The 25,363-nt window shown below is 43.2% G+C and overlaps 1 protein-coding gene across 1 annotated transcript; it reads right to left on the reverse strand.

Moving 5' to 3' along the window:
- Positions 1-461: 461 nt before the first annotated feature.
- On the reverse strand, positions 462-1,609 carry LOC123082244 (uncharacterized). Its single transcript, XM_044504610.1, has 2 exons — positions 1,384-1,609; positions 462-1,106 (listed from the first exon to the last, which is right to left on the reverse strand). Exons 1-2 carry the CDS (start codon positions 1,467-1,469, stop codon positions 512-514), a joined length of 681 nt encoding a protein of 226 aa, XP_044360545.1. The 5' UTR covers positions 1,470-1,609; the 3' UTR covers positions 462-511.
- Positions 1,610-25,363: the final 23,754 nt, after the last annotated feature.

Genomic DNA, 25,363 nt, shown 5'->3' on the forward strand with positions numbered 1-25,363 from the left:
AAGGGGTGTATCTAGAACTAAAATACATCTAGATACATTCCCTTTGATTCATTTTGATGACAAGTATTTCTGGACGGAGGGAGTATGATATATATTATTGAAAGTATATATGCTAATATGCTAATGTTCATTGTGCCTCAATCGCACTAGGGCCTCCATGATGTTAGGCCGGCCCTGGCCCTATGTTGCCCAGCCAGTGCCGAACTAAAAACTCTGGACATCGATGCATCAACTTGCTCTGATGCCATATTTCTGGGGCCAATAAACTAAGCTAGTTGTTGTCCTTTCTCACGCAAAGACACAACCCGAAACGTTGGTGGTTAGGTAAGCTCGGCTCCTATATTACTGGTTTATATGTATGTGAGTCTGGCCTGGATGATGCCAGATCTTCTATGTTGTGTGCCCGGTGCTAAAAAAAGTTCAATTGCAATCTGCATGTACGTGCCTTGCTTTACAAAAATATGGCACCGATAACATAGTTGAGGGCCTAAAAACGTTAGGGCCGTGTTACTTAATACCATATGTGTGGCATTATCATTTGCGTACATTTTAGCTTTGCTCCGGCACAGCATATTCTTCGGTTGGTAGCAACGCCGCCGTTTAACGCGACCACCGCCGACTCGACGTGATCCAGCAGGTACCCGAAGATCTTCTGCTTCAGCCGCTCGACGGCGTCCGTCCGCGGCCCGACGTCGTCCAGCCAGTCGTTGACCCTCTTGAGCTGCCCCAGCGTCCCGGCCACGTCGGCTTCGAGCAGCCGGTCCACGTGCCCGACGAACCACGCGCACATCTCCTCCCCGAGCTCCCTCGCCGCGGTCTCCAGCCAGGTGGCGGCCTCCTCCGCGGCGGCCACCGTCCTCGGCGAGGCGGAGACGGCAGGCGACTCGGTGCCGCGCTTCCTGGACGACGAGGGGGCGGTGTAGAGGGAGAAAGGCGCCAGGTCGGCGGTGACCGCCGCGTGCATCCACTCGCCGGCGTGGCCACTCCGTTGCTGGTTGCCGAGGGCGGCGGTGGAGCGGGCGATCGCGGCTTGGAGCGCCAGGAACTCGTCGACGGTCTGCTGCGGCGACTGCTTGCCGGCGGTGGCGGCCAAATCCGCGAAGGCACTGTGTAAAGCAAACCTGGTCAGTTCGTTGTCATATTATGGTTTTCACTTCCAGTGCAATTTCACCGAATTTTTGAAAAAATCATTAATTTTGGTGCATACTGAAATATTTTGAAATCTAGTACTCCCTCCGTTCCGAATTACTTGTCTTGGATTTGTCTAGATACGGATGTATCTAGCACTAAAATGAGTCTAGATAAATCTGTATCTAGAGAAATCCAAAACAAGTAATTCGGAACGGAGGGAGTACATGTCCTGAAGAATGAAGAGGAGCTCACCTGAGACATCTGAGCACAATCTCTGCAGCAGAAGCTTCCTGCATGGCCTCCACAGCAGCCATCTCTGCAGCATCCCTATAACTCATGACTCCCTACACATCATGTACAAATATCATTTTTGAAAAAAAAAATCAAAACTTTGCAACTTAAAACAGCACAATCCTGACGCATCCAGACATATGTTTCTGAACGAAATGTACCGATCCGAGAGTCTGGAGGGCCGGTGGAAGCGACTCCCAAGAGGCGCCCATCGTCGTCGCCGATGTCGAGCGGGGAGGAGAAACCTTGACCATGTCGTCCGGCGATGCACCGCCGGGAGTGGGTGGTCGCTTCTCGCTCGTCTTGGCTGCAATGCTGGGGCTTCTCTGCGCGCCGGGCTTGTGGAGAATATCCGGTTTCGGAGATGGAGTGGGTCTTTGCTTAGTCCTGGAGATGATATTGGTCTTGCTCTCCCTTTTCTGCAGTGGTTTCTCCTCTACCGGTTTTCTGCTTCTTGGAACCTGAGTGTACATCAAAATGCTATTTCAGCTGTCACTGTGATCAACAATGTACTTAGCAATCGTCGGTTTTTAACATGATCATGTCTCACTAGTAGAACAAAGAGCTATTCAATTCAAAAAATCTATGCAAGTTTAGAAGAATATTGCAATGTTTTCCGGCATTTTACACGGAAGAGTTACTACCCTCATATTCACTCTGTTTTCTTTTTTTGAACTTTTTCCTCAACTTGATTCGCTCTGTTTTCTGACAGCCGCATGCAAATTGCAAAAGATGTTTCACTCAGGAGTGAAGCAAATAAGAGACAAATTGGCGGTTGTAGCCAAACGACCATATGAAAAGGCAGAGATTTGGCACACGACCATGAATCTTATTAGGTGCACCTAATTCAGTTTAAGTTTCACTCAAAGACGAGCTCTCAATCAACAAAAGGTGAATCACTCGATTATAGTAATCATAACAACTTGCCATTAGAAGAGTAGTGACCGCCGTGGTTAGGAAAAATAGTTGCGATGTCCATCTCAAGAAAAGTTACATGCGTCACCACTCACCGCAGACCAACCAGTGCCACCTTGTCATGGAGAAAGGGAGTAGTTGATGTGAAATTACCAATAATATTATTGGAGTATTTCAGAAGTTATCACTGATGAAAGAAAATTATCGAAGTGCAACCCCTCCATTTCTAAATAGACGGTGTTTTAAAGTTTGCACAATCTCAAATATACAAGTTTGGTTCTACTACATTTTGCACAAAATCGACAAAATGTAATAAAACTACGATATTATGGAAAAGACGTTAGAGCAGTTATGATGATGTTATTTTCACCTCATCAAATGAAAAAAAAGCTCCAACTCAATTTTTTTAAACTGCGCACTTTTTGGAATGTCTTTTGTTTTGGAACAGATGTAGTACAGACAATCTCACCTAGGACATCATTTTTACAACTCTGGCAACAAGGAAAGTACTGTATGTAGGTACTAAAGGTGCAAATGAGTATAACTTGTCATAAGTGAACTGATAGCTGATGACTGTGACGAGTGTTGTGCTTGCTCCATGAAACTGCAATTATGTGACTCAACTCTCTGCATTTTCAGTGGAATTGCACAGAGATGGAGAAGTGGAGAAAACTTGCACACTCTCAGATTTCTGGCGCAATGCATCAGGGAAAATGATAGTATTGTGTTTGTACAAAACGGGAGATTTTACAGGACAATAGACGGTAGTGCCTTCTAAGTTCTTAGAATATTCTCAAAACTCTCATGTTGTGACACTAACAGAAATTTTCCTTTCTCTGGAAGAAAGAGGACAGAGGTGGACAAGATTTTCTCCCTGACATGGTGGAATAGATTTTTGTAAAAATATAAGTTAAACAATGACAAAAGATTTAACGGGGGTGCCTGCCATTGACACCGACGAACTCACCGAGGAACTCCGCACCAGCGTCGCCGCCGTCCCCTTGCTCCTTTCCTGGCCGATCACATCACCGGTCTCCCTCTCCTTCTGATCGCGGGGGCTCCCCGTGCACCCCCAGCTCCTCCTCGTCGCCTTCGGTGCAGACTCCGCAGGCGACGACCTGACCGGCTTCGGTCCGGAAGGCGAAGCCGGGCGTGCAGTTGCAGCAGTTGCCGGCCTCCCCTTGGGCGCCTGCTGTGGCGCTGGGCCAAATGCGAACCCCTCCTCGTCCCCGACGACGACGACGGCCGCGGAGGTGTAGGGGTGGGAGCAAACCTCACGACGGTGGGCCTCCTGCCGGAATGGGCGGCGGCAGGCCCCCTGTCCTCCTCGTTGATGCTCCTGAGGGAAGACGTGGACATGTTGAGCGAGGAAGACGACCTCTTGACGTCCAGCGACTCCAATCGTCTGTGTGATGGCTGGTTTGATCTCTTGGGTTTCTCCATGGAAATTTGCTGCGTACGGTGGCTCTCGTTTCTTCGAGGTAGATGATGGGTAGCTTGGTAACTTGAGTAGACCTCGGTGGTCGCCGGCCGGAGCTAGTGACCTGCCGGCAGTATTTGTAGCGATGTTTGTCTAGCAAGTGGGCTAGCTAGCGTTATCAGCAACTGACAGAGTGACAGGTATGGTTACATTAATCAAAGTTATTCGAAGCCGGCGATCACTTGGCGGCTCCTGCAAAATTCAACAAGAAATCAGAGGCCGCGTACAAGCTAAACACAAAAGATCGAATAAAAAACTATGCAATGAAACCCAAATATATGCAATAGAAATATAACATATATGCAACACTAACAATCTACTCCCTCTGTCCCAAAATATAAGAGCGTTTTGACACTATACTAGTGTAAAAAAACGCTCTTATATTAATGGGACCGAGGGAGTAACATTTCTCTTAACATGAAAGATTACATGCATGCAACAGTAAGAAATTAAAATGTCTACAATACATGTGTCGACAAGATTCAACAATGAATCAAGATTAGCTGAAATTATATTGGTGCTACACAGTAAGAACTTCCATCAAAAGTCAACCTATCCAACAAAAAATACCAAACTTGCGCAACAAAATCACAAACATGGGTGTAGGGTCGAGGTTATGGTGAAGAGGGGTGTTCTTCTAGTGCCTCAAAAAAAAAGAGGAGTGTTCTCTACCAGGTTGTCCACGGGAGCCTACACATGCATGTTTACACCAAAATAAAGTGCGGAACTGAAGCTTGCAAGAAAGTAGGAGTAAGGCAAACATAGCAAACGCGATGATGTCTTTGCGAGGTTCAGATTATTGGCGCAATTCTACTTATCAATGAAGGTTCGGACAAGTCCTAAGTCCACCAAGGCCTAGGTAAGGTCACCCACTCACCATGGCTTAATACCTCAGAGGTCAAAGCCTCACCCAAGAATGCTCTTCCCGAAAAAGGTGAACACTAGGGCCTTGTATGGACTCTTGATTCCTTCACACCTTGAAGGCTCTCAATGACTCCTAACTATCTAGGAGAGGCAGACACCCTCCACGAGTAACAAGAAGAGCAACGTCACTTGAATGAACTCCCCAATAGATATTTCATTAATTCTTCAAAAAACTTTAAGATCTCTCTCACACTAACTCTTCAAGAAACTGTAGACATGTATGGTCATCATAAACCAAAGTTATTCAAAGTTGGCGATCACTTGGCGGCTCCGACAAAATTCAACACGAAATCAGAGGCCGCGCACAAACTAAACACAAAAGATCAAATGGAAAACTATGCAAAACCCAAATATATGCAACAGAAATATTACATATGTGCAACAATAATAAAATAACATTTCTCTAACACAAAATATTACATGCATGCAACCGTAATAAATTAAAATGTCTATAACGCATGCTTCGACCTAATTCAAGAAGCAAGTCAAGATTAGTTGAAGATGTTTTTATACTGATGCTAGACAATATGAACTTGAATCAAAATTCAACCTATGCAACAAAAGGTCCCAATCTTGTGCCACAGAATCACAAACACGGGCGTATGGTCAAGTTATGGTGAAGAGGGGTGTTCTCTACCAGGTTGTCCAGGGGGAGCCTACACATGCACGTTTACAACAAAATAAAGTGTGGAAGCAAAACTTGCAATGAAGTAGGAGTAAGAAAAGAGATTTCAAACACAACAAACACGATGGCGTCTTCCCAAGGTTCGGATTGTCGACGCAGTCCTACTTGTTGGTGAAGGCTTGGGCAAGTCCTAAGGTCACCAAGGCCGAGGTAAGGTCACCCACAAAGAGCTCACTAAGCATTTATCCACCTATCTCACCACGGATTGATACCGTGGAGGTCTAAGCCTCAGTCGGGGATGATCTTTATGAAGAAGGTGATCACTAGGGCCTTGTACATACTCTTGATTCCTTCACACCTTGAAGGATCTTAATGACCTCCAAACTCCCTAGGAGAGGCGCACACCCTCCAAGAGTAATAAGAAGAGTAAAGTCACTTGAATGAAGTCCCTAATAGATCTTTAATCAACTCTTCAAGAAAATGTATAATCTCCCTCTTACTAAAAATTGGAGGATGGAGCAAAGATAGATGGAGTATACTAAGAAAAGGTTCCAAGAGTGGAGTAGCTTGATCTTCAAGTGCTCCAAAAAACAGCTTCGAAATATCTGTTGGTCGCTTGATGTGTCCAGAGTGCATCATGTTTTGTGGCTCATTTGTTGCATATCCTGACACTAAAATTCCTCATATCATGTTCTATTGAGCCCTTTTTATGTTTGTTTTGTAGAGTTACCTGATTTCGTACCTTTTAATCATGAGCACTACATAGTGGTTATGGTTTTTTTTAGGTTTTCTTAGTTTTTCGTCGTTCTACTTTATGCAAAGGTACTTTGGATCTCCCATGGACCTAATGGATAGAGCCATGTTGGGATTCATCTAAAGAAGTTACTAACACTAGATGCAAGGCCAATGGAGATTTTGACACATGAATTCCCCACAATATGCACAAATTGAAGATCTAATACTTAGATATTGTGTGTCCCGTCGATATGAATCCAATGAGCTCAAGATCACCTCAATCAAAGTCGGAGTGAAGAATGGGCGGTCAAAATATGAAACATTGCGCGAGACTAGAAGGATAGCCGACCATCGGTACGATCACGTGTCATTGTACCGGTGCTTGTGCGATTGGGTCACGGAAAGTGCTATAAATTTCTCGTTTTAACTTTGATTCATCCATGGTTTGTTTCCTTCTTTCAGGAGAAGATAAGGAAGGTATTCAGAGAATATGATCCACCTTCTAGCCCTTGGATGGAAGTGGGTGATCAATGAGGGACAGGTCTTGGCATGAGCTATATATGCTTCCATCTTGAGGGAGCTGCACGTAAGTCACCTAGCACGCAAGGAGGGGCAGCCTCCATTCCGCCCTGAAGGAAATATGCCCTAGAGGCAATAATAAAGTTGTTATTTTATATTTCCTTATATCATGATAAATGTTTATTATTCATGCTAGAATTGTATTAACCAGAAACTTGATACATGTGTGGATACATAGACAAAACACCATCTCCCTAGTAAGCCTCTACTAGACTAGCTCATTAATCAAAGATGGTTAAGTTTCCTAACCATAGACATGTGTTGTCATTTGATGAACGGGATCACATAATTAGGAGAATGATGTGATGGACAAGACCCATATGTTAGCTTAGCATATTGATCGTTTAGTTTTATTGCTATCGCTTTCTTTATGTCATATACATATTCCTTTGACTATGAGATTACGCAACTCCCAGATACCAGAGGAATGCCTTGTGTGCTATCAAACGTCACAACGTAACTAGGTGATTACAAAGATGCTCTACAGGTATCTCCGAAGGTGTTTGTTGGGTTGGCATAGATCGAGATTGGGATTTGTCACTCCGAGTATCGGAGAGGTATCTCTGGGCCCTATCGGTAATGCACATCATAATAAGCCTTGCAAGCAATGTGACTAATGAGTTAGTTGCGGGATGATGTATTACAGAACGAGTAAAGAGACTTGCCGGTAAAGAGATTGAACTAGGTATGTAGATACCGACGATCAAATCTCGGGCAAGTAACATATCGATGACAAAGGGAATAACGTATGTTGTCATTACGGTACGACCGATAAAGATCTTCATAGAATATGTAGGAACCAATATGAGCATCCAGTTTCCGTTGTTGGTTATTGACCGGAGAGGTGTCTCGGCCATGTCTACATAGTTCTCGAACCCGTAGGGTTCGCACGCTTAACGTTCGATGATGATTTTGTATTATATGAGTTATGTGATTTGGTGACCGAATGTTGTTCGGAGTCCCGAATGAGACCACGGACATGACGAGGAGTCTCGAAATGGTCGAGAGGTCAAGATTGATATATAGGATGATGGTATTCGGACACCGGAAGTGTTCCAGGGGTACCGGGTACATATCGGGCCACCGGAAGGGGTTTCGGGCACCCCCCCCCCCGAGCAACTATATGGGCCTAATGGGCCAAGAGGGGGACATACCAGCCCCTAAGGGGCTAGCGTGCCCCCCATGTAGGCCGAAATAGGAGGAGAATGAAAAAGGGGAAGGGAGAAGGAAAGGGGAGGATTCGGCTTCCCCCTTCCTTCCCTCCCCCCTCTCTTTCCTTTCCCCTCCGAAGAATAAGGAAAGGGGGGGCCGAATTGGGGAGGAACCCCAAGTAGTATTCGGCCTACTTGGGGTGCCCCCCTTGGCTTCTCCCTCTCTCCCCACCTATATATATGAGGGGGAGGTGCCTAGAACACACTACAACATCTGTTAGCCGTGTGCGGCGCCTCCCTCCATAGATTACACCTTCGGTCATATCTTCGTAGTGCTTAGGCGAAGCCCTGCGCAGATCACTTCAACATCACCGTCACCACGCCATCGTGCTAATGGAACTCTCCCTCGACACTTTGCTGGATCAAGAGTTCGAGGGACGTCATCGAGCTGAACGTGTGCAGAACTCGGAGGTGTTGTACGTTCGGTGCTTGATCGGTCGGAACGAGAATAAGTTCGACTACATCAACCGCGTTATCAAACGCTTCTGCTTTCGGTCTACGAGGGTACATGGACACACTCTCCCCCTCTTATTGCTATGCATATCCTAGATAGATCTTGCTTGAGCATAGGATTTTTTTAAATTGCATGCTATGTGCCACAACAGTGGCATCCGAGCCAGGTCTATGTGTACATGATATGCACGAGTAGAACACAAAGATTTGTGGGTAGTGATCGTCATATTGCTTACCACCAATGTCTTATTTTGATTCAGCGGTATTGTTGGATGAAGCGGCCCGAACCAACCTTACATAACCACGTCCATGAGACCGGTTCCACCGACAGGCATGCAACTAGTTTTGCATAAAGGTGGTTGGCGGGTGTTTGTTTCTCCAATTTTAGTTGAATCGAATTTGACTGCGGCCGGTCCTTGTTGAAGGTTAAAATAGCAAACTTGATAAATCACCCTTGTGGTTTTTGATGCGTAGGTAAGAACGGTTCTTGCTAGAAGACCGTAACAGCCACGTAAAACTTGCAACAACAAAGTAGAGGACGTCTAACTTGTTTTTGCTGGGCATGTTGTGATGTGATATGGTCAAGACATGATGTGATATATGTTATTGTATGAGATGATCATGTTTTGTAAAAGTTACTGGCAACTGGCAGAAGCCTTATGGTTGTCTCTTTATTGTATGAAATGTAAACGCCATGTAATTGTTTTACTTTATCACTATGTGTTAGCGATAGTTGTAGAAGCAATAGTTGGCGAGACGACCACGACGCTATGATGAAGATCAAGGTGTCAAGCCAGTGACGATGGAGATCATGACGGTGCTTTGGAGATGAAGATCAAAGGCACAAGATGATGATGGCCATATCATGTCACATATTTTGATTACATGTGATGTTTATCTTTTATGCATCTTATTTTGCTTAGTACGGCGGTAGCATTATAAGATGATCCCCCACTAAAAAAATTCAAGGTATAAGTTGTCACTCCCAATATGCGACACTATCCTAAAGAGACGCGAAGGTCCCACCAAGAATAGAACTGCATATTGACACGCTTTTGCAAGGTGGATATCATTACATCAACATTACATAATAGATGGGGATACATACAAGGCATACAAATGCCTCAAGAATACATCAATACATAAGATCAACATCCGACTATGGATGAAACACAAACAGAAGCTCGAACGACATCCACCCTGCTAGCCCAGGCTGCCGACCAGGAACCTATCCCTCGAATGAGGAAGAAGCGGAACAAGAACTCCAAAACAATAAACATCGATCTCGCGTCATGATCATCGCATTACCTGTACCTGCAACTGTTGGTGTAGTAATCTGTGAGCCACGAGGACTCAGTGATAACCCACATGTATAGGGGATCGCAACCGTTTTCGAGGGTAGAGTATTCAACCCAAATTTATTGATTCGACACAAGGGGAGCCAAATAATATTCTCAAGTATTAGCAGCTGAGTTGTCAATTCAACCACACCTGGAAACTTAATATCTGCAGCAAAGTGTTTAGTAGCAAAGTAATATGATAGTAGTGGTAACGGTGGTAAAAGGTAATGGTAGAAAAAGTAATATTTTTGGTGTTTTATAGTGATGATAACAGTGGCAGCAGAAAAGTAAATAAGTGAAGAACAATATATGGAAAGCTCGTAGGCAATGGATCGATGATGGAGAATTATGCCGGATGCGGTTCATCATGTTCATCATGTAACAGTCATAACCTAGGGTGACATAGAACTAGCTCCAGTTCATCAATGTAATGTAGGCATGTATTCCGAATATAGTCATATGTGCTTATGGAAAAGAACTTGCATGACATCTTTTGTCCTACCCTCCCGTGGCAGCGGGGTCCTATTGGAAACTAAGGGATATTAAGGTCTCCTTTTAATAGAGTACCGGAACAAAGCATTAACACATAGTGAATACATGAACTCCTCAAACTACGATCATCACCGGTAAGTATCCCGATTATTGTCACTTCGGGGTTAACGGATCATAACACATAATAGGTGACTATAGACTTGCAAGATAGGATCAAGAACTCTCATATATGGGTGAAAACATAATAGGTTCAGATCTGAAATCATGGCACTCGGGCCCTAGTGACAAGCATTAAGCATAGCAAAGTCATAGCAACATCAATCTTAGAACATAGTGGATACTAGGGATCAAACCCTAACAAAACTAACTCGATTACATGATAAATCTCATCCAACCCATCACCGTCCAGCAAGCCTATGATGGAATTACTCACGCACGGCGGTGAGCATCATGAAATTGGTGATGGATGAAGGTTGATGATGACGCTGGCGACGGATTCCCCTCTCCGGAGCCCCGAACGGACTCCAGATCAGCCCTCCCGAGAGAGTTTAGGGCTTGGCGGCGGCTCCATATCGTAAAACGCGATGAATCCTTCTCCCTGGTTTTTTCTCCCCGGAAGTGAATATATGGAGTCATGGTTGAGGTCGGTGGAGCGTCAGGGGGCTAACGAGGCAGGGGGGCGCGCCCAGGGGGTAGGTTGCGCCCCCACCCTCGTGGACAGGTGGAGCCCCCCCTGACATGGATCTTCCTTCCAGCATTTTTTATATATTCCAAAATAATTCTCCATTGACTTTTAGGTCATTCCGAGAACTTTTATTTATGCACAAAAATAACACCATGGCAATTCTGTTGAAAACAGCGTCAGTCCGGGTTAGTTCTATTCAAATCATGCAAGTTAGAGTCCAAAACAAGGACAAAAGTGTTTGGAAAAGTAGATACGACGGAGACGTATCACTAAGCAATCCCATTACCATGGGTATCAAGACTAGCAAAGCTTAAAGGGTATGGAAGGGGTAAAGTGGTGAGGTTGCAGCAGCGACTAAGCAATGTATGGTGGCTAACTTACGAATACAAGAGTAAGATGAGAAACTACGCAAACGGTCGCAAACTAGTAATGATCAATAAGTGATCTTGAGCTACTTACGGTCAAACATAACCCAACCGTGTTGTCTTCTTGAACTTCCCCGAAAAGAGACCATCATGGTTACGCAACACGGTTGGTGTATTTTAAAAGAGTTTACTTCAAGTCTTCTACAACCAGATATTAACAAATTCCCATGTGCCACATAACTGCGGGCACGGCTCTCGAAAGTTTAAACCCTACAAGGGTGTCCCAACTTAGCCCATCACAAGCTCTCACGATCAATGAAGGATATTCCTTCTCCCGGAAAGGCCCGACCAGTCTCGGAATCCCGGTTACAAGACATTTCGATAATGGTAAAACAAGACCAGCAAGACCGCCGGATTTGCCAACAAATCCCGATAGGAGTCGCACTTATCTCGTTCTCAGGGCACACCGGATGGGCAAGACGTCAAGTTGGCTGAGACCCTGGTTGCCCAGGGGCGCCGGACATCGCCCAGGTTGGACCAGCACTCAGAGGAACACTGGCCCAGGGGGGTTAAATAAAGATGATCCTCGGGTTTATAACTCCCTAGGAAAAAGTCTAGGTTGTTATTAGGCAAATGTTAAAACCAAGGTTGGGCCTTGCTGGAGGAGTTCTATTCAAAGCGAACTATCAAGGGGGTCCCATAACCCCAACCGCGTCAGGATGCAAAATCAAGGAACATAACACCGGTATGACAGAAACTAGGGCAACAAGAGTGGAACAAAACACTGAGCAAAATGTTGGGGAACGTAGTAATTTCAAAAAAAATCCTACGCACACGCAAGATCATGGTGATGCATAACAACGAGAGGGGAGAGTGTTGTCCACGTACCCTCATAGACCGAAAGCGGAAGCGTTATGACAACGCGGTTGATGTAGTCGTACGTCTTCACGGCCCGACCGATCAAGCACCGAAACTACGACACCTCCAAGTTCTAGCACATGTTCAGCTCGATGACAATCCCCAGACTTCGATCCAACAAAGTGTCGGGGAAGAGTTCCGTCAGCACGACGGCGTGGTGACGATCTTGATGTTCTACCGTCGCAGGGCTTCGCCTAAGCACCACTACAATATTATCGAGGATTATGGTGGAGGGGGGGCACCGCACACGGCTAAGAGAACAATCACGAAGATCAACTTGTGTGTCTAGAGGTGCCCCCCTGCCCCCGTATATAAAGGAGCAAGGGGGGAGGCCGGCCGGCCCTTGGGGCGCGCCAAGGAGGGGGGAGTCCTCCTCCTAGTAGGAGTAGGACTCCCCTTTCTTAGTCCAACTAGGAAGAGAGAAGGGGGAAGGAAAGAGAGGGAGAGGGAGAGGGAAAGAGGGGCCGCACCCCCGTCCCCTAGTCCAATTCGGACTCCTCATGGGAGGGGGCGCGCCACCTCCTGGGCTGCTGCCCTCTCTCTCCCCTCAGGCCCACTAAGGCCCAATACTTCCCCGGGGGGTTCCGGTAACCCTTCCGGCACTCTGGTTTTCTCCGAAATCACCCGAAACACTTCTGGTCTCCGAATATAGCCATCCAATATATCGATCTTTATGTCTCGACCATTTCGAGACTCCTCGTCATGTCCATGATCACATCCGGGACTCCGAACAACCTTCGGTACATCAAAATATATAAACTCACAATGAAACTGTCATCGTAATGTTAAGCGTGCGGACCCTACGGGTTCGAGAACAATGTAGACATGACCGAGACACGTCTCCGGTCAATAACCAATAGCGGAACCTGGATGCTCATATTAGCTCCTACATATTCTACGAAGATCTTTATCGGTCAGACCGCATAACAACATACGTTGTTCCCTTTGTCATTGGTATGTTACTTGCCCGAGATTCGATCGTCGGTATCTCAAGACCTAGTTCAATCTCATTACCGGCAAGTCTCTTTACTCATTCCGTAATACATCGTCTCGCAACTAACTCATTAGTTGCATTGCTTGCAAGGCTTAAGTGATGTGCATTATCGAGAGGGCCCAGAGATACCTCTCCAACAATCGGAGTGACAAATCCTAATCTCGAAATACGCCAACCCAACATGTACCTTTGGAGACACCTGTAGAGTACCTTTATAATCACCCAGTTACGTTGTGACGTTTGGTTGCACACAAAGTGTTCCTCCGGTAAATGGGAGTTGCATAATCTCATAGTCACATGAACATGTATAAGTTATGAAGAAAGCAATAGCAACATACTAAACGATCGGGTGCTAAGCTAATGGAATGGGTCATGTCAATCACATCATTCTCCTAATGATGTGATCCCGTTAATCAAATGACAACACATGTCTATGGTTAGGAAACATAACCATCTTCGATTAACGAGCTAGTCAAGTAGAGGCATACTAGTGACGTTTAGTTTGTCTATGCATTCACATAAGTATTATGTTTCTGGTTAATACAATTCTAGCATGAATAATAAACATTTATCATGATATAAGGAAATAAATAATAACTTTATTATTGCCTCTAGGGCATATTTCCTTCAGTCTCCCACTTGCACTAGAGTCAATAATCTAGATTACACAGTAATGATTCTAGTAGTTCGCATCACCATGTGATTAACACCCATAGTTCACATCGACATGTGACCAACACCCAAAGGGTTTACTAGAGTCAATAATCTAGTTCACATCGCTATGTGATTAACACCCAAAGAGTACTAAGGTGTGATCATGTTTTGCTTGTGAGAGAAGTTTAGTCAATAGGTCTGCCATATTCAGATCCGTACGTATTTTGCAAATTTCTATGTCAACAATGCTTTGTACGGAGCTACTCTAGCTAATTGCTCCCACTTTAAATATGTATCCAGATAGAGATTTAGAGTCATCTGGATTAGTGTCAAAACTTGCATCGACGTAACCCTTTATGACGAACCTTTTGTCACCTCCATAATCGAGAAACATATCCTTATTCCACTAAGGATAATTTTGACCAATATCCAGTGATCTACTCCTAGATCACTATTGTACTCCCGTGCCAAACTCAGGGCAGGGTATACAATAGGTCTGGTACACAGCATGGCATACTTTATAGAACCTATGGCTGAGGCATAGGGAATGACTTTCATTCTCTCTCTATCTTCTGCCGTGGTCAGGCTTTGAGTCTTACTCAATTTCACACCTTGTAACACAGGCAAGAACTCTTTCTTTGACTGTTCCATTTTGAACTACTTCAAAAACTTGTCAAGGTATGTACTCATTGAAAACTTATCAAGCGTCTTGATCTATCTCTATAGATCTTGATGCTCAATATGTAAGCAGCTTCACCGAGGTCTTTCTTTGAAAAACTCCTTTCAAACACTCCCTTATGCTTTGCAGAATAATTCTACATTATTTCCGATCAACAATATGTCATACACATATACTTATCAGAAATGATGTAGTGCTCCCACTCACTTTCTTGTAAATACAGGCTTCACCGCAAGTCTGTATAAAACTATATGCTTTGATTAACTTATCAAAGCGTATATTCCAACTCTGAGATGCTTGCACCAGTCCATAGATGGATCGCTGGAGCTTGCGTATTTTGTTAGTACCTTTAGGATTGACAAAACCTTCTGGTTGCATCATATACAACTCTTCCTTAATAAATCCATTAAGGAATGCAGTTTTGTTTATCCATTTGCTAGATTTCATAAAATGCGGCAATTGCTAACATGATTCGGACAGACTTAAGCATAGATACAAGTGAGAAACTCTCATTGTAGTCAACACCTTGAACTTGTCGAAAACCTTTTGCGACAATTCTAGCTTTGTAGATAGTAACACTACTCTCAGCGTCCGTCTTCCTCTTGAAGATCCATTTAATCTCAATGACTCGCCGATCATTGGGCAAGTCAATCAAAGTCCATACTTTGTTCTCATACATGGATCTCATCTCAGATTTCATGGCCTCAAACCATTTCGCGGAATCTGGGCTCATCATCGCTTCCTCATAGTTCGCAAGTTCATCATGGTATAGTAACATGACTTCCAGAATAGGATTACTGTACCACTCTGGTGAGGATCTCACTCTGGTTTACCTACGAGGTTCGGTAGTAACTTGATCTGAAGTTACATGATCATCATCATTAGCTTCCTCACTAATTGGTGTAGTAGTCACAGAAACAGATTTCTGTGATGAACTACTTTCCAATAAGGGAGCAGGTACAGTTACCTCATCAAGTTCTATTTTCCTCCCACTCACTTCTTTCGAGAGAAACTCTTTCTCTAGAAAGGATCCATTCTCAGCAATGAATATCTTGCCTTCAGATCTGTGATAGAAGGTGTACCCAACATTTTCTTTTGGGTATCCTATGAAGATTTACTTCTCCGATTTGGGTTCGAGCTTATCAAGTTGAAACTTTTTCACATAAGCATCGCAGTCCCAAACTTTAAGAAACGGCAGCTTAGGTTTCTCGCCAAACCACAGTTCATACGGTGTCGCCTCAACGGATTTAGATGGTGCACTTTTTAACGTGAATGTAGCTGTCTCTAATGCATAACCCCAAAATGATAGCGGTAAAACTGTAAGAGACATCATAGATCGCACCATATCAAGTAAAGTACGATTACGACGTTCAGACACACCATTACACTGTGGTGTTCCAGGTGGCGTGAGTAGTGAAACTATTTCACATTGTTTTAACTGAAGGCCAAACTCGTAACTCAAATATTTTACTTCTGCGATCATATCGTAGAAACTTTTATTTTTGTTACGATGATTCTCCACTTCACTCTGAAATTCTTTGAACTTTTCAAATATTTCAGACTTGTGTTTCATCAAGTAGATATACTCATATCTGCTCAAATCATCTGTGAAGATCAGAAAATAATGATACCTGCCGCGAGCTTCAATATTCATCGGACCATATACATCAGTATGCATGATTTCCAACAAATCTGTTGCTTGCTGCATTGTTCCGGAGAATGGAGTCTTAGTCATCTTGCCCATGAGGCATGGTTCGCAAGCATCAACTGATTCATAATCAAGTGATTCCAAAAGTCCATCAGCATGGAGTTTCTTCATGCGCTTTACACCAATATGACCTAAACGGCAGTGCCACAAATAAGTTGCACTATCATTATTAACTTTGCATCTTTTGGTTTTAATATTATGAATATGTGTATCACTACGATCGAGATCTAACGAACCATTTTCATTGGGTGTGTAACCATATATGTAAACAGAACAACAATTTATTCTCTTACTTAAATGAATAACCGTATTGCAATAAACATGATCAAATCATATTCATGCTCAACGCAAACACCAAATAACACTTATTTAGGTTCAATACTAATCCCGAAAGTATAGGGAGTGTGCGATGATGATCATATCAATCTTGGAACCACTTCCAACACACATTGTCACTTCACCCTTAACTAGTCTCTGTTCATTCTGCAACTCCCATTTCGAGTTACTACTCTTAGCAACTGAACTAGTATCAAATACTAAGGGGTTGCTATAAACACTACTAAAGTACACATAAATAACATGTATATCAAATATACCTATGTTCACTTTGCCATCGTTCTTATCCGCCAATTACTTGGGGTAGTTCCGCTTCCAGTGACCAATCTGTTTGTAGTAGAAGCACTCAGTTTCAGGCTTAGGTCCAGACTTGGGTTTTTCACTTGAGCAGCAACTTGCTTGCCGTTCTTCTTGAAGTTCCCCTTTCTGCCCTTTGTCCCTTTACTTGAAACTAGTGGTTTTGTTTACCATCAACACTTGATGCTTTTCTTGATTTCTACCTTCGTCGATTTCATCATCACGAAGAGCTTGGGAATCATTTCTCTTATCCCTTGCATATTATAGTTCATCATGAAGTTCTACTAACTTGGTGATGGTGACTAGAGAATTTTGTCAATCACTATTTTATCTGGAAGATTAACTCCCACTTGATTCAAGCGATTGTAGTATCCAGACAATCTGAGCACATGCTCACTGCTTGAGCTATTGTCCTCCACCTTTTAGCTATAGAACTTGTTGGAGACTTCATATCTCTCAACTCAGGTATTTGCTTGAAATATTAATTTCAACTCTTGGAACATCTCATATGGTCCATGACGTTCAAAACATTTTTGAAATCCTGATTCTGAGCTGTTAAGCATGGTGCACTAAACTATCAAGTAGTCATCATATTGAGCTAGCCAAACGTTCATAACGTCTGCATCTGCTCCTGCAATAGGTTTGTCACCTAGCGGTGCATCAAGGACATAATTCTTCTGTGCAGCAATGAGGATAATCCTCAGATCACGGATCCAATCCGCATCATTGCTACTAATCATTTTCAACTTAGTTTTCTCTAGGAACATATAAAAATTAAATGGGGAGCAACATCGCGAGCTATTGATCTACAACATAGATATGCTAATACTACCAGGACTAAGTTCATGATAAATTAAAGTTCAATTAATCATATTACTTAAGAACTCTCACTTAGATAGACATCCCTCTAATCATCTAAGTGATCACGTGATCCAAATCAACTAAACCATAACTGATCATCACGTGAAATGGAGTAGTTTTCAATGGTGAACATCACTATGTTGATCATATCTACTATATGATTCACACTCGACCTTTCGGTCTCAGTGTTCTTAGGCCATATCTGCATATGCTGGGCTCGTCAAGTTTAACCTGAGTATTCTGCGTGTGCAAAACTGGCTTGCACCCGTAGTATATGGACGTAGAGCTTATCACACCCGATCATCACGTGGTGTCTGGGCACGATGAACTTTGGCAATAGTGCATACTCAGGGAGAACACTTTTATCTTGAAATTTAGTGAGAGATCATCTTATAATGCTACCATCAATTAAAGCAAGATAAGATGCATAAAAGATAAACATCACATGCAATCAAAATATGTGATATGATATGGCCATCATCATCTTGTGCCTTTGATCTCCATCTCCAAAACATCGTCATGATTTCCATCGTTACCGGCATGACACCATGATCTCCATCATCTTGATCTATATCAATGTGTCGTCACATGGTCGTCTCGCGAACTATTGCTCTTGAAACTATTGCTATCGCATAGCGATAAAGTAAAGCAATTATTTGGCGCTTGCATCTTATGCAATAAAGAGACAACCATAAGGCTTCTGCCCGTTGCCGATAACTTCAACAAAACATGATCATCTTTACAACAACTTATATCTCATCACGTCTTGACCATATCACATCACAACATGCCCTGCAAAAACAAGTTAGACGTCCTCTACTTTGTTGTTGCAAGTTTTACGTGGCTGCTACAGGCTTAGAAAGAACCGTTCTTACCTACGCATCAAAACCACAACGATAGTTTGTCAAGTTGGTGCTGTTTTAACCTTCGCAAGGACCGAGCGTAGCCACACTCGGTTCAACTAAAGTTGGAGAAACTGACACCCGCCAGCCACCTGTGTGCAAAGCACGTCAGTAGAACCAGTCTCGCGTAAGCGTACGCGTAATGTCGGTCTGGGCCGCTTCATCCAACAATACCGCCGAACCAAAGTATGACATGCTAGTAAGCAGTATGACTTATATCGCCCACAACTCACTTGTGTTCTACTCGTGCATATAACATCAACACATAAAACCTAGGCTCGGATGCCACTGTTGGGGAACGTAGTAATTTCAAAAAAATTCCTACGCACACGCAAGATCATGGTGATGCATAGCAACGAGAGGGGAGAGTGTTGTCCACGTACCCTCGTAGACCGAAAGAGGAAGCATTATGACAACGCGGTTGATGTAGTCGTACGTCTTCACGGCCCGACCGATCAAGCACCGAAACTACGGCACCTCCGAGTTCTAGCACACGTTCAGCTCGATGACAATCCCCGGACTCCAGTGTCGGGGAAGAGTTCCGTCAGCACGACAGCATGGTGACGATCTTGATGTTCTACCGTCGCAGGGCTTCGCCTAAGCACCGCTACAATATTATCGAGGATTATGGTGGAGGGGGGCACCACACACGGCTAAGAGAACAATCACGAAGATCAACTTGTGTGTCTAGAGGTGCCCCCTGCCCCCGTATATAAAGGAGCAAGGGGGAGGCCGGCTGGCCCTTGGGGCGCGCCAAGGAGGGGGGAGTCCTCCTCCTAGTAGGAGTAGGACTCCCCTTTCTTAGTCCAACTAGGAAGAGAGAAGGGGAAGGAAAGAGAGGGAGAGGGAGAGGGAGAGGGAAAGAGGGGCCGCGCCCCCCTCCCCCAGTCCAATTCGGACTCCTCATGGGAGGGGGCGCGCCACCTCCTGGGCTGCTGCCCTCTCTCTCCCCTCAGGCCCACTAAGGCCCAATACTTCCCCGGGGGGTTCCGGTAACCCTTCCGGCACTCCGGTTTTCTCTGAAATCACCCGAAGCACTTCCGGTCTCCGAATATAGCCGTCCAATATATCGATCTTTATGTTTCGACCATTTCAAGACTCCTCGTCATGTCCGTGATCACATCCGGGACTCCGAACAACCTTCGGTACATCAAAATATATAAACTCATAATGAAACTGTCATCGTAACGTTAAGCGTGCGGACCCTACGGGTTCGAGAACAATGTAGACATGACCGAGACACGTCTCCGGTCAATAACCAATGGCGGAACCTGGATTCTCATATTGGATCCTACATATTCTACGAAGATCTTTATCGGTCAGACCGCATAACAACATACGTTGTTCCCTTTGTCATCGGTATGTTACTTGCCCGAGATTCGATCGTCGGTATGTCAATACCTAGTTCAATCTCATTACCGGCAAGTCTCTTTACTCGTTCCATAATACATCATCTCGCAGCTAACTCATTAGTTGCATTGCTTGCAAGGCTTAAGTGATGTGCATTACCGAGAGGGCCCAGAGATACCTCTCCGACAATCAGAGTGACAAATCCTAATCTCGAAATACGCCAACCCAACATGTACCTTTGGAGACACCTGTAGAGTACCTTTATAATCACCCAGTTACGTTGTGACGTTTGGTAGCACACAAAGTGTTCCTCCGGTAAACGGGAGTTGCATAATCTCATAGTCACAGGAACATGTATAAGTTATGAAGAAAGCAATGGCAACATACTAAACGATCGGGTGCTAAGCTAATGGAATGGGTCATGTCAATCACATCATTCTCCTAATGATGTGATCCCATTAATCAAATGACAACACATGTCTATGGTTAGGAAACATAACCATCTTCAATTAACGAGCTAGTCAAGTAGAGGCATACTAGTGACGTTTAGTTTGTCTATGTATTCACACAAGTATTATGTTTCCGTTTACAATTCTAGCATGAATAATAAACATTTATCATGATATAAGGAAATAAATAATAACTTTATTATTGCCTCTAGGGCATATTTCCTTCACAAAAGGCCAAGCCTTCCACCCTTTGCCAAGTATATAGATGCATTAATTAAATAAGAGATAATGGGATATCCCAACATATCCATGTTCTAACATGGAACAACCTGCAAGGCACCTGCAACTAGCATCACTATAAGAGGGGATGAGCAAAAGCGGTAACTTATAGCCAAACAACGGTTTGCTAGGAAGGTGGGTTAGAGGCTTGACATGGCAAATATGGGAGGCATGATAAACAAATGGTAGGTAACGCGACATAGCGGTAGAATGAACAACTAGCAAGAAAATATAGAAGTGATATAGAGGGTAATGATCATCTTGCATGAGATCCCGCAAGGAAGAAGAACGAGTCCATGAAGAAGACAAACGGACGTAGTCGAACGAAACCTCACAACTCCGGAACGAAACTGAAGCTAACGAGAGAAGCAAACCGGAAAGAAGCAAGCAACATGGTAAACACACAAGCATAAACATGGCATGATGCACAACCAAGGATGATGCATGTCCGGTTTAAATATGCATGTCATGGCAAAGTGCACAAACAAAACTGCAAGTTAAGTGGAGCTCAACATGTAACAAGATGCATGTTGACAAAACACCACATTCGATTATTTAGTTCAGTCCCAGTTAGGTACTCAATAATATTAAATGTTGGTTAACATGGCAAGAGGTGAGGCATAAGTAAACTAACTATTTAGGCAAGTTTAAATGAGGCCGGAAATAACAAACAACAATTCCGAAAAATCCCCATATGCATATTACGAATTTGGTACTGTTCTGCCCTAAACCATATTTTAGAGTTGTTAAACATGCAAGATGAGTGCACCATGTTAAACTAGGCATTTTTCTACCCCATTTGCATATAAAGTTTATTTAAATCCGAGCTACGGTTAATTAGTTATGAATTAAATCATTTCAACATTCGCGTGATCAATTCTAAGTTTTCTCAATGGTGTTTGTTTCACCCGTCCCAAGTTGTCTTTGTTTTTCCCGCCCTCCCACCCCTTGTTTCTTCAACGACTCAGATTTCTTAATTAAGTATCCATTTTATTGAGTGAAGTCTCTTCATTCTTTTCCCTTAATGTTTTACCCGGTGTTTCTTATGAAGATGCTAAGGGAGCTTCAAGTTAGTCATTCTTCACCCGTTTTCTTCTCCGGTGGATTAATTTCAAGATTTGGTGTTGATCATATCTCTTCCTTTTGTTTCACATATTTTCCCATGTGAATTTCTTATCCAAGCCTCTCTTATTTAGTCACCTCTCCCAGTTCATATCTGGAGTGTTGAAGATATCTAGGAAGATTCGCGTTTCCATTCCTAATCCGTTCAAGCTATCTCGAGGTTGTTATCTCTTTCAAGCCATTTAATTCAACCGGCGCAATCTCTCTTTTAAATCGTTCAACAATGTATCTTTTGAGTGGGCCCTAACCCACATGTCTTTTCCTAGGATCTTACCTGACTCTTCTAATTTTCCCGGAGGTATTCCCAAATTCTTTTTGAAGTTTGACGTAAGAATGAATTTCATCAGTCAGACGTTTTCCAAGATCGATTATTTTTCATTGTTTGCTTAACCTCTTTGTTTTCATTCTCCTGGAGTATCTCAACAATTCATGGTGGTGTCTATTGTCATCATTCTCGGATTGAAAACTGAAGAAGAGTTTCTCTTAAATCTTGCCCATTCTCTTGAAGGTTCATGGTTCTAGCTTCATGCCATCCTCGTAATTGTTCCGATCGTGAGAAATTCTTTTCATACCCATCTGGATCATTTCATGAGTTGTTTTCGTTTCTTGATCATCCAAAGGCCATCATTTCAGAAGATTTATTCGTTCTCAACATTCAGCTCTCTTCCCCCATACCGGCTGGTGCATCGTTCAAATATCCTGTAATCAGTTCATGATCTCTTTGTTCTTTTGCATCTGAACTCCCTCAAGTATATTCGTTTGTTTTCTAAATTCTTCCCGGTGATTCGTTCACTTTTCTTCAATCGTTTTCAATTCTTACGATGGTTCGTTCAAGATTCCTTTTCCTTGTTATCATATTAATTCATTCATTTCTTTCCAAAATCCTACCGGTGGTCCATTGAGTTTGCGCTATATCTCTCCTCAATCCTTGCAAGAAGAATAAGTGCCATGCCAAATCTGTTGCTTCTCATCAATTCAAGTTGATGAAGGGTAAGCTTGATATAATTCTTATTCTTGTTCCATCCAAGTGATTAATTTCTTCTTCCGGAGTTTGTTCATGATATCAATTCCTTGGCTCTAAGTGATTCATCTTTTCTTTTTTGGAGTTCCAAGCTTTCCTCGGTTATTTCATCACAAAGCTCCTTTCTTTTGTGACCATCTTTTTATCTATCCGGAGTTCTTTGAGAGTTTCTTCATGGTGGTTCATCAAGGATTTTATTCCTTCTCGAGGTGTTCGCCAAGATTCTTATTGGAGGAGCTCAAGCATTCTTCATCTTGCATTGCGAATTGCAATTGTTCTTCATATATTTTGAGGTGGTGTTATATCATTCTTGACAATTTCCATGCATGTTTCGCGATTCACATGTTGTCAGGAATGAGGTATTTTAAATCCATCAATCTCTTCGTTGGAGTTATCTTGTGTCATATTTCACCTAAAGCCTTCCCTAAGGAATGTTGCTATTGTGGTGCTTATCAATGATCCAAGTTTTCTCCCTATCATCTTCGTGGAAGAAGTTTTCATCTCGTTGGTGTTATCAATTATATTATTTGTTTCTGTAGTGGCAGAATTTCGCCTCAATTTTAAGAAGTTTTCCATAAGCCCACTACAAGCTTATTCGTTTCGTTGTTGGATTTTCAACAACTCCGTTCTAACCTTCTTGGAAGGGTGCTTTCCAAGCTCATTTGTGGCAGAAGTTGGCTTTTTCTTCTCCGTTCTTTTATTCTGATGATCTATCTTCTATTCTTTCTTCTGGAGGCATTGTGATGTTGCTCTCTTCACTCATCATCTCGAATTGTGAGGATCATGTTCTTTTTGTGCTTATCCATTTAACCGAGTGTCATGTCCTCTTTTCAAGTTCTTCTCATTTTGTCAAGTTTTGCTTCTCTTTTCTACCGGAGTGCTGCCTGCATTCTTTCGTTCTCATTCCTTGCTTATTCCATTTCAACCGGAGTGGTTACATGTCCTTCCTTGTCGCTGGAGCTCTTCATTCATGTCTTTGGCAACCCGAAGGTTTTCGCAATGTTCCTTGTTCCTCTTTTCTAACGGAGTGTTTTCGACTTCATTCATCTCGGTTGTATTCTTTTCTCAAAATTGTTTAACCTCTCAAGGTTCACTGGTTTCACTCATTTGTACAAGAAGCTACTTGTTTAAACTCTTCCTCTTCCGCTTCTCTCCGGTGCCAACCTTAGATCACGGGGCGAGATCTCTTGTAAGTGGAGGAGAGTTGTGACACCCCAAGACTGGCGCTCCAGATGCATTCCATGTTTTGCATGTCAGCTCTATTATTTATTTGTTTGTTGCATTCATCATCGCATCATTCCCATCGGCACTTTGTTGCCGTCATTTTTCAAAAACTTGCATTCACTCGTAATGCCATTTCTCCCTTTACCTTCATCACCTTCCCTCGGACCGCTTTGCCTTCGTTGACCATTCCAGACCAATCGGGTTTTCACTTCCCTCTTGACCATGGCTGCCTAACCCCCTTTGCGTGCGTGTCCGAAACTTCCCGGAGCCAACTCCGGCAGTCATGACCATTGGATCCGGATCATCCCCGAACATCCCTAAATCATCATTGGTTTCTCGTTGGACACTCCTAAGCTATTTATTCTCGACTGTCCGATTAAAAATCGAAGGGACCAAATGCCCCCAAACTTAGCCCACTTGCTATATGCTACCTCTTAAGCATGCGTTGGTTTTCCCTTGAAGAGGAAAGGGTGATGCAGCAAAGTAGCGTAAGTATTTCCCTCAGTTTTTAAGAACCAAGGTATCAATCCAGTAGGAAATAACACGCAAGTCACATAGTACCTGCACAAACAATCAAGAACCTCGCAACCAACGCGATAAAGGGGTTGTCAATCCCTTCACGGTCACTTGTGAAAGTGAGATCTGATAAAGATAGTAAGATAAATATTTTTGGTATTTTTGTGGTATAGATTGCAAAGTAAAGATTGCAAAATAGTAAACAAGATGCGATAATAAAAAGAGATGCAATATAATAAGTAAGAGACCCGGGGGCCATAGGTTTCACTAGTGGCCTCTCTCATGATAGCAAGTATTACGGTGGGTGAACAAATTACTGTCGAGCAATTGATAGAAGAGCGCATAATTATGAGAATATCTAGGAAATGATTATGAACATAGGCATCACGTCCGTGTTAAGTATACCAAAACGATTCTGCATCTACTACTATTACTCCACACATCGATCGCTATCCAGCATGCATCTAGAGTATGAAGTTCATAAGAATAGAGTAATGCTTTAGGAAAGATGACATGATGTAGAGGGATAAACTCAAGCAATATGATATAAACCGCATCTTTTTATCCTTGATGGCAACAATACAATACATGCCTTGCTACCCCTACTATCACTGGGAAAGGACACCGCAAGATTGAACCCAAAGCTAAGCACTTCTCCCATTGTAAGAAAGATCAATCTAGTAGGCCAAACTAAACCAATAATTCGAAGAGACTTGCAAAGATATCAAATCATGCATATAAGAATTCAGAGAAGAACCAAATAATGTTCATAGATAAACTTGATCATAAATCCACAAATTCATCGGATCTCGGCAAACACACCGCAA

This window comes from Triticum aestivum, chromosome 4A, assembly GCF_018294505.1.
Source record: "Triticum aestivum cultivar Chinese Spring chromosome 4A, IWGSC CS RefSeq v2.1, whole genome shotgun sequence".
NCBI lineage: Eukaryota > Viridiplantae > Streptophyta > Magnoliopsida > Poales > Poaceae > Triticum > Triticum aestivum.

What these genes read in the sequence shown, in the direction of transcription:
- LOC123082244 (XM_044504610.1), bottom strand. Translation starts at nt 1,469, where the DNA reads ATGAGTTATAGGGATGCTGCAGAGATGGCTGCTGTGGAGGCCATGCAG. An exon ending in ATTGTGCTCAGATGTCTCAG is followed by an intron (nt 1,107 to 1,383) that starts GTGAGCTCCTCT and finishes TGCTTTACACAG; the next exon opens with TGCCTTCGCGGATTTGGCCG.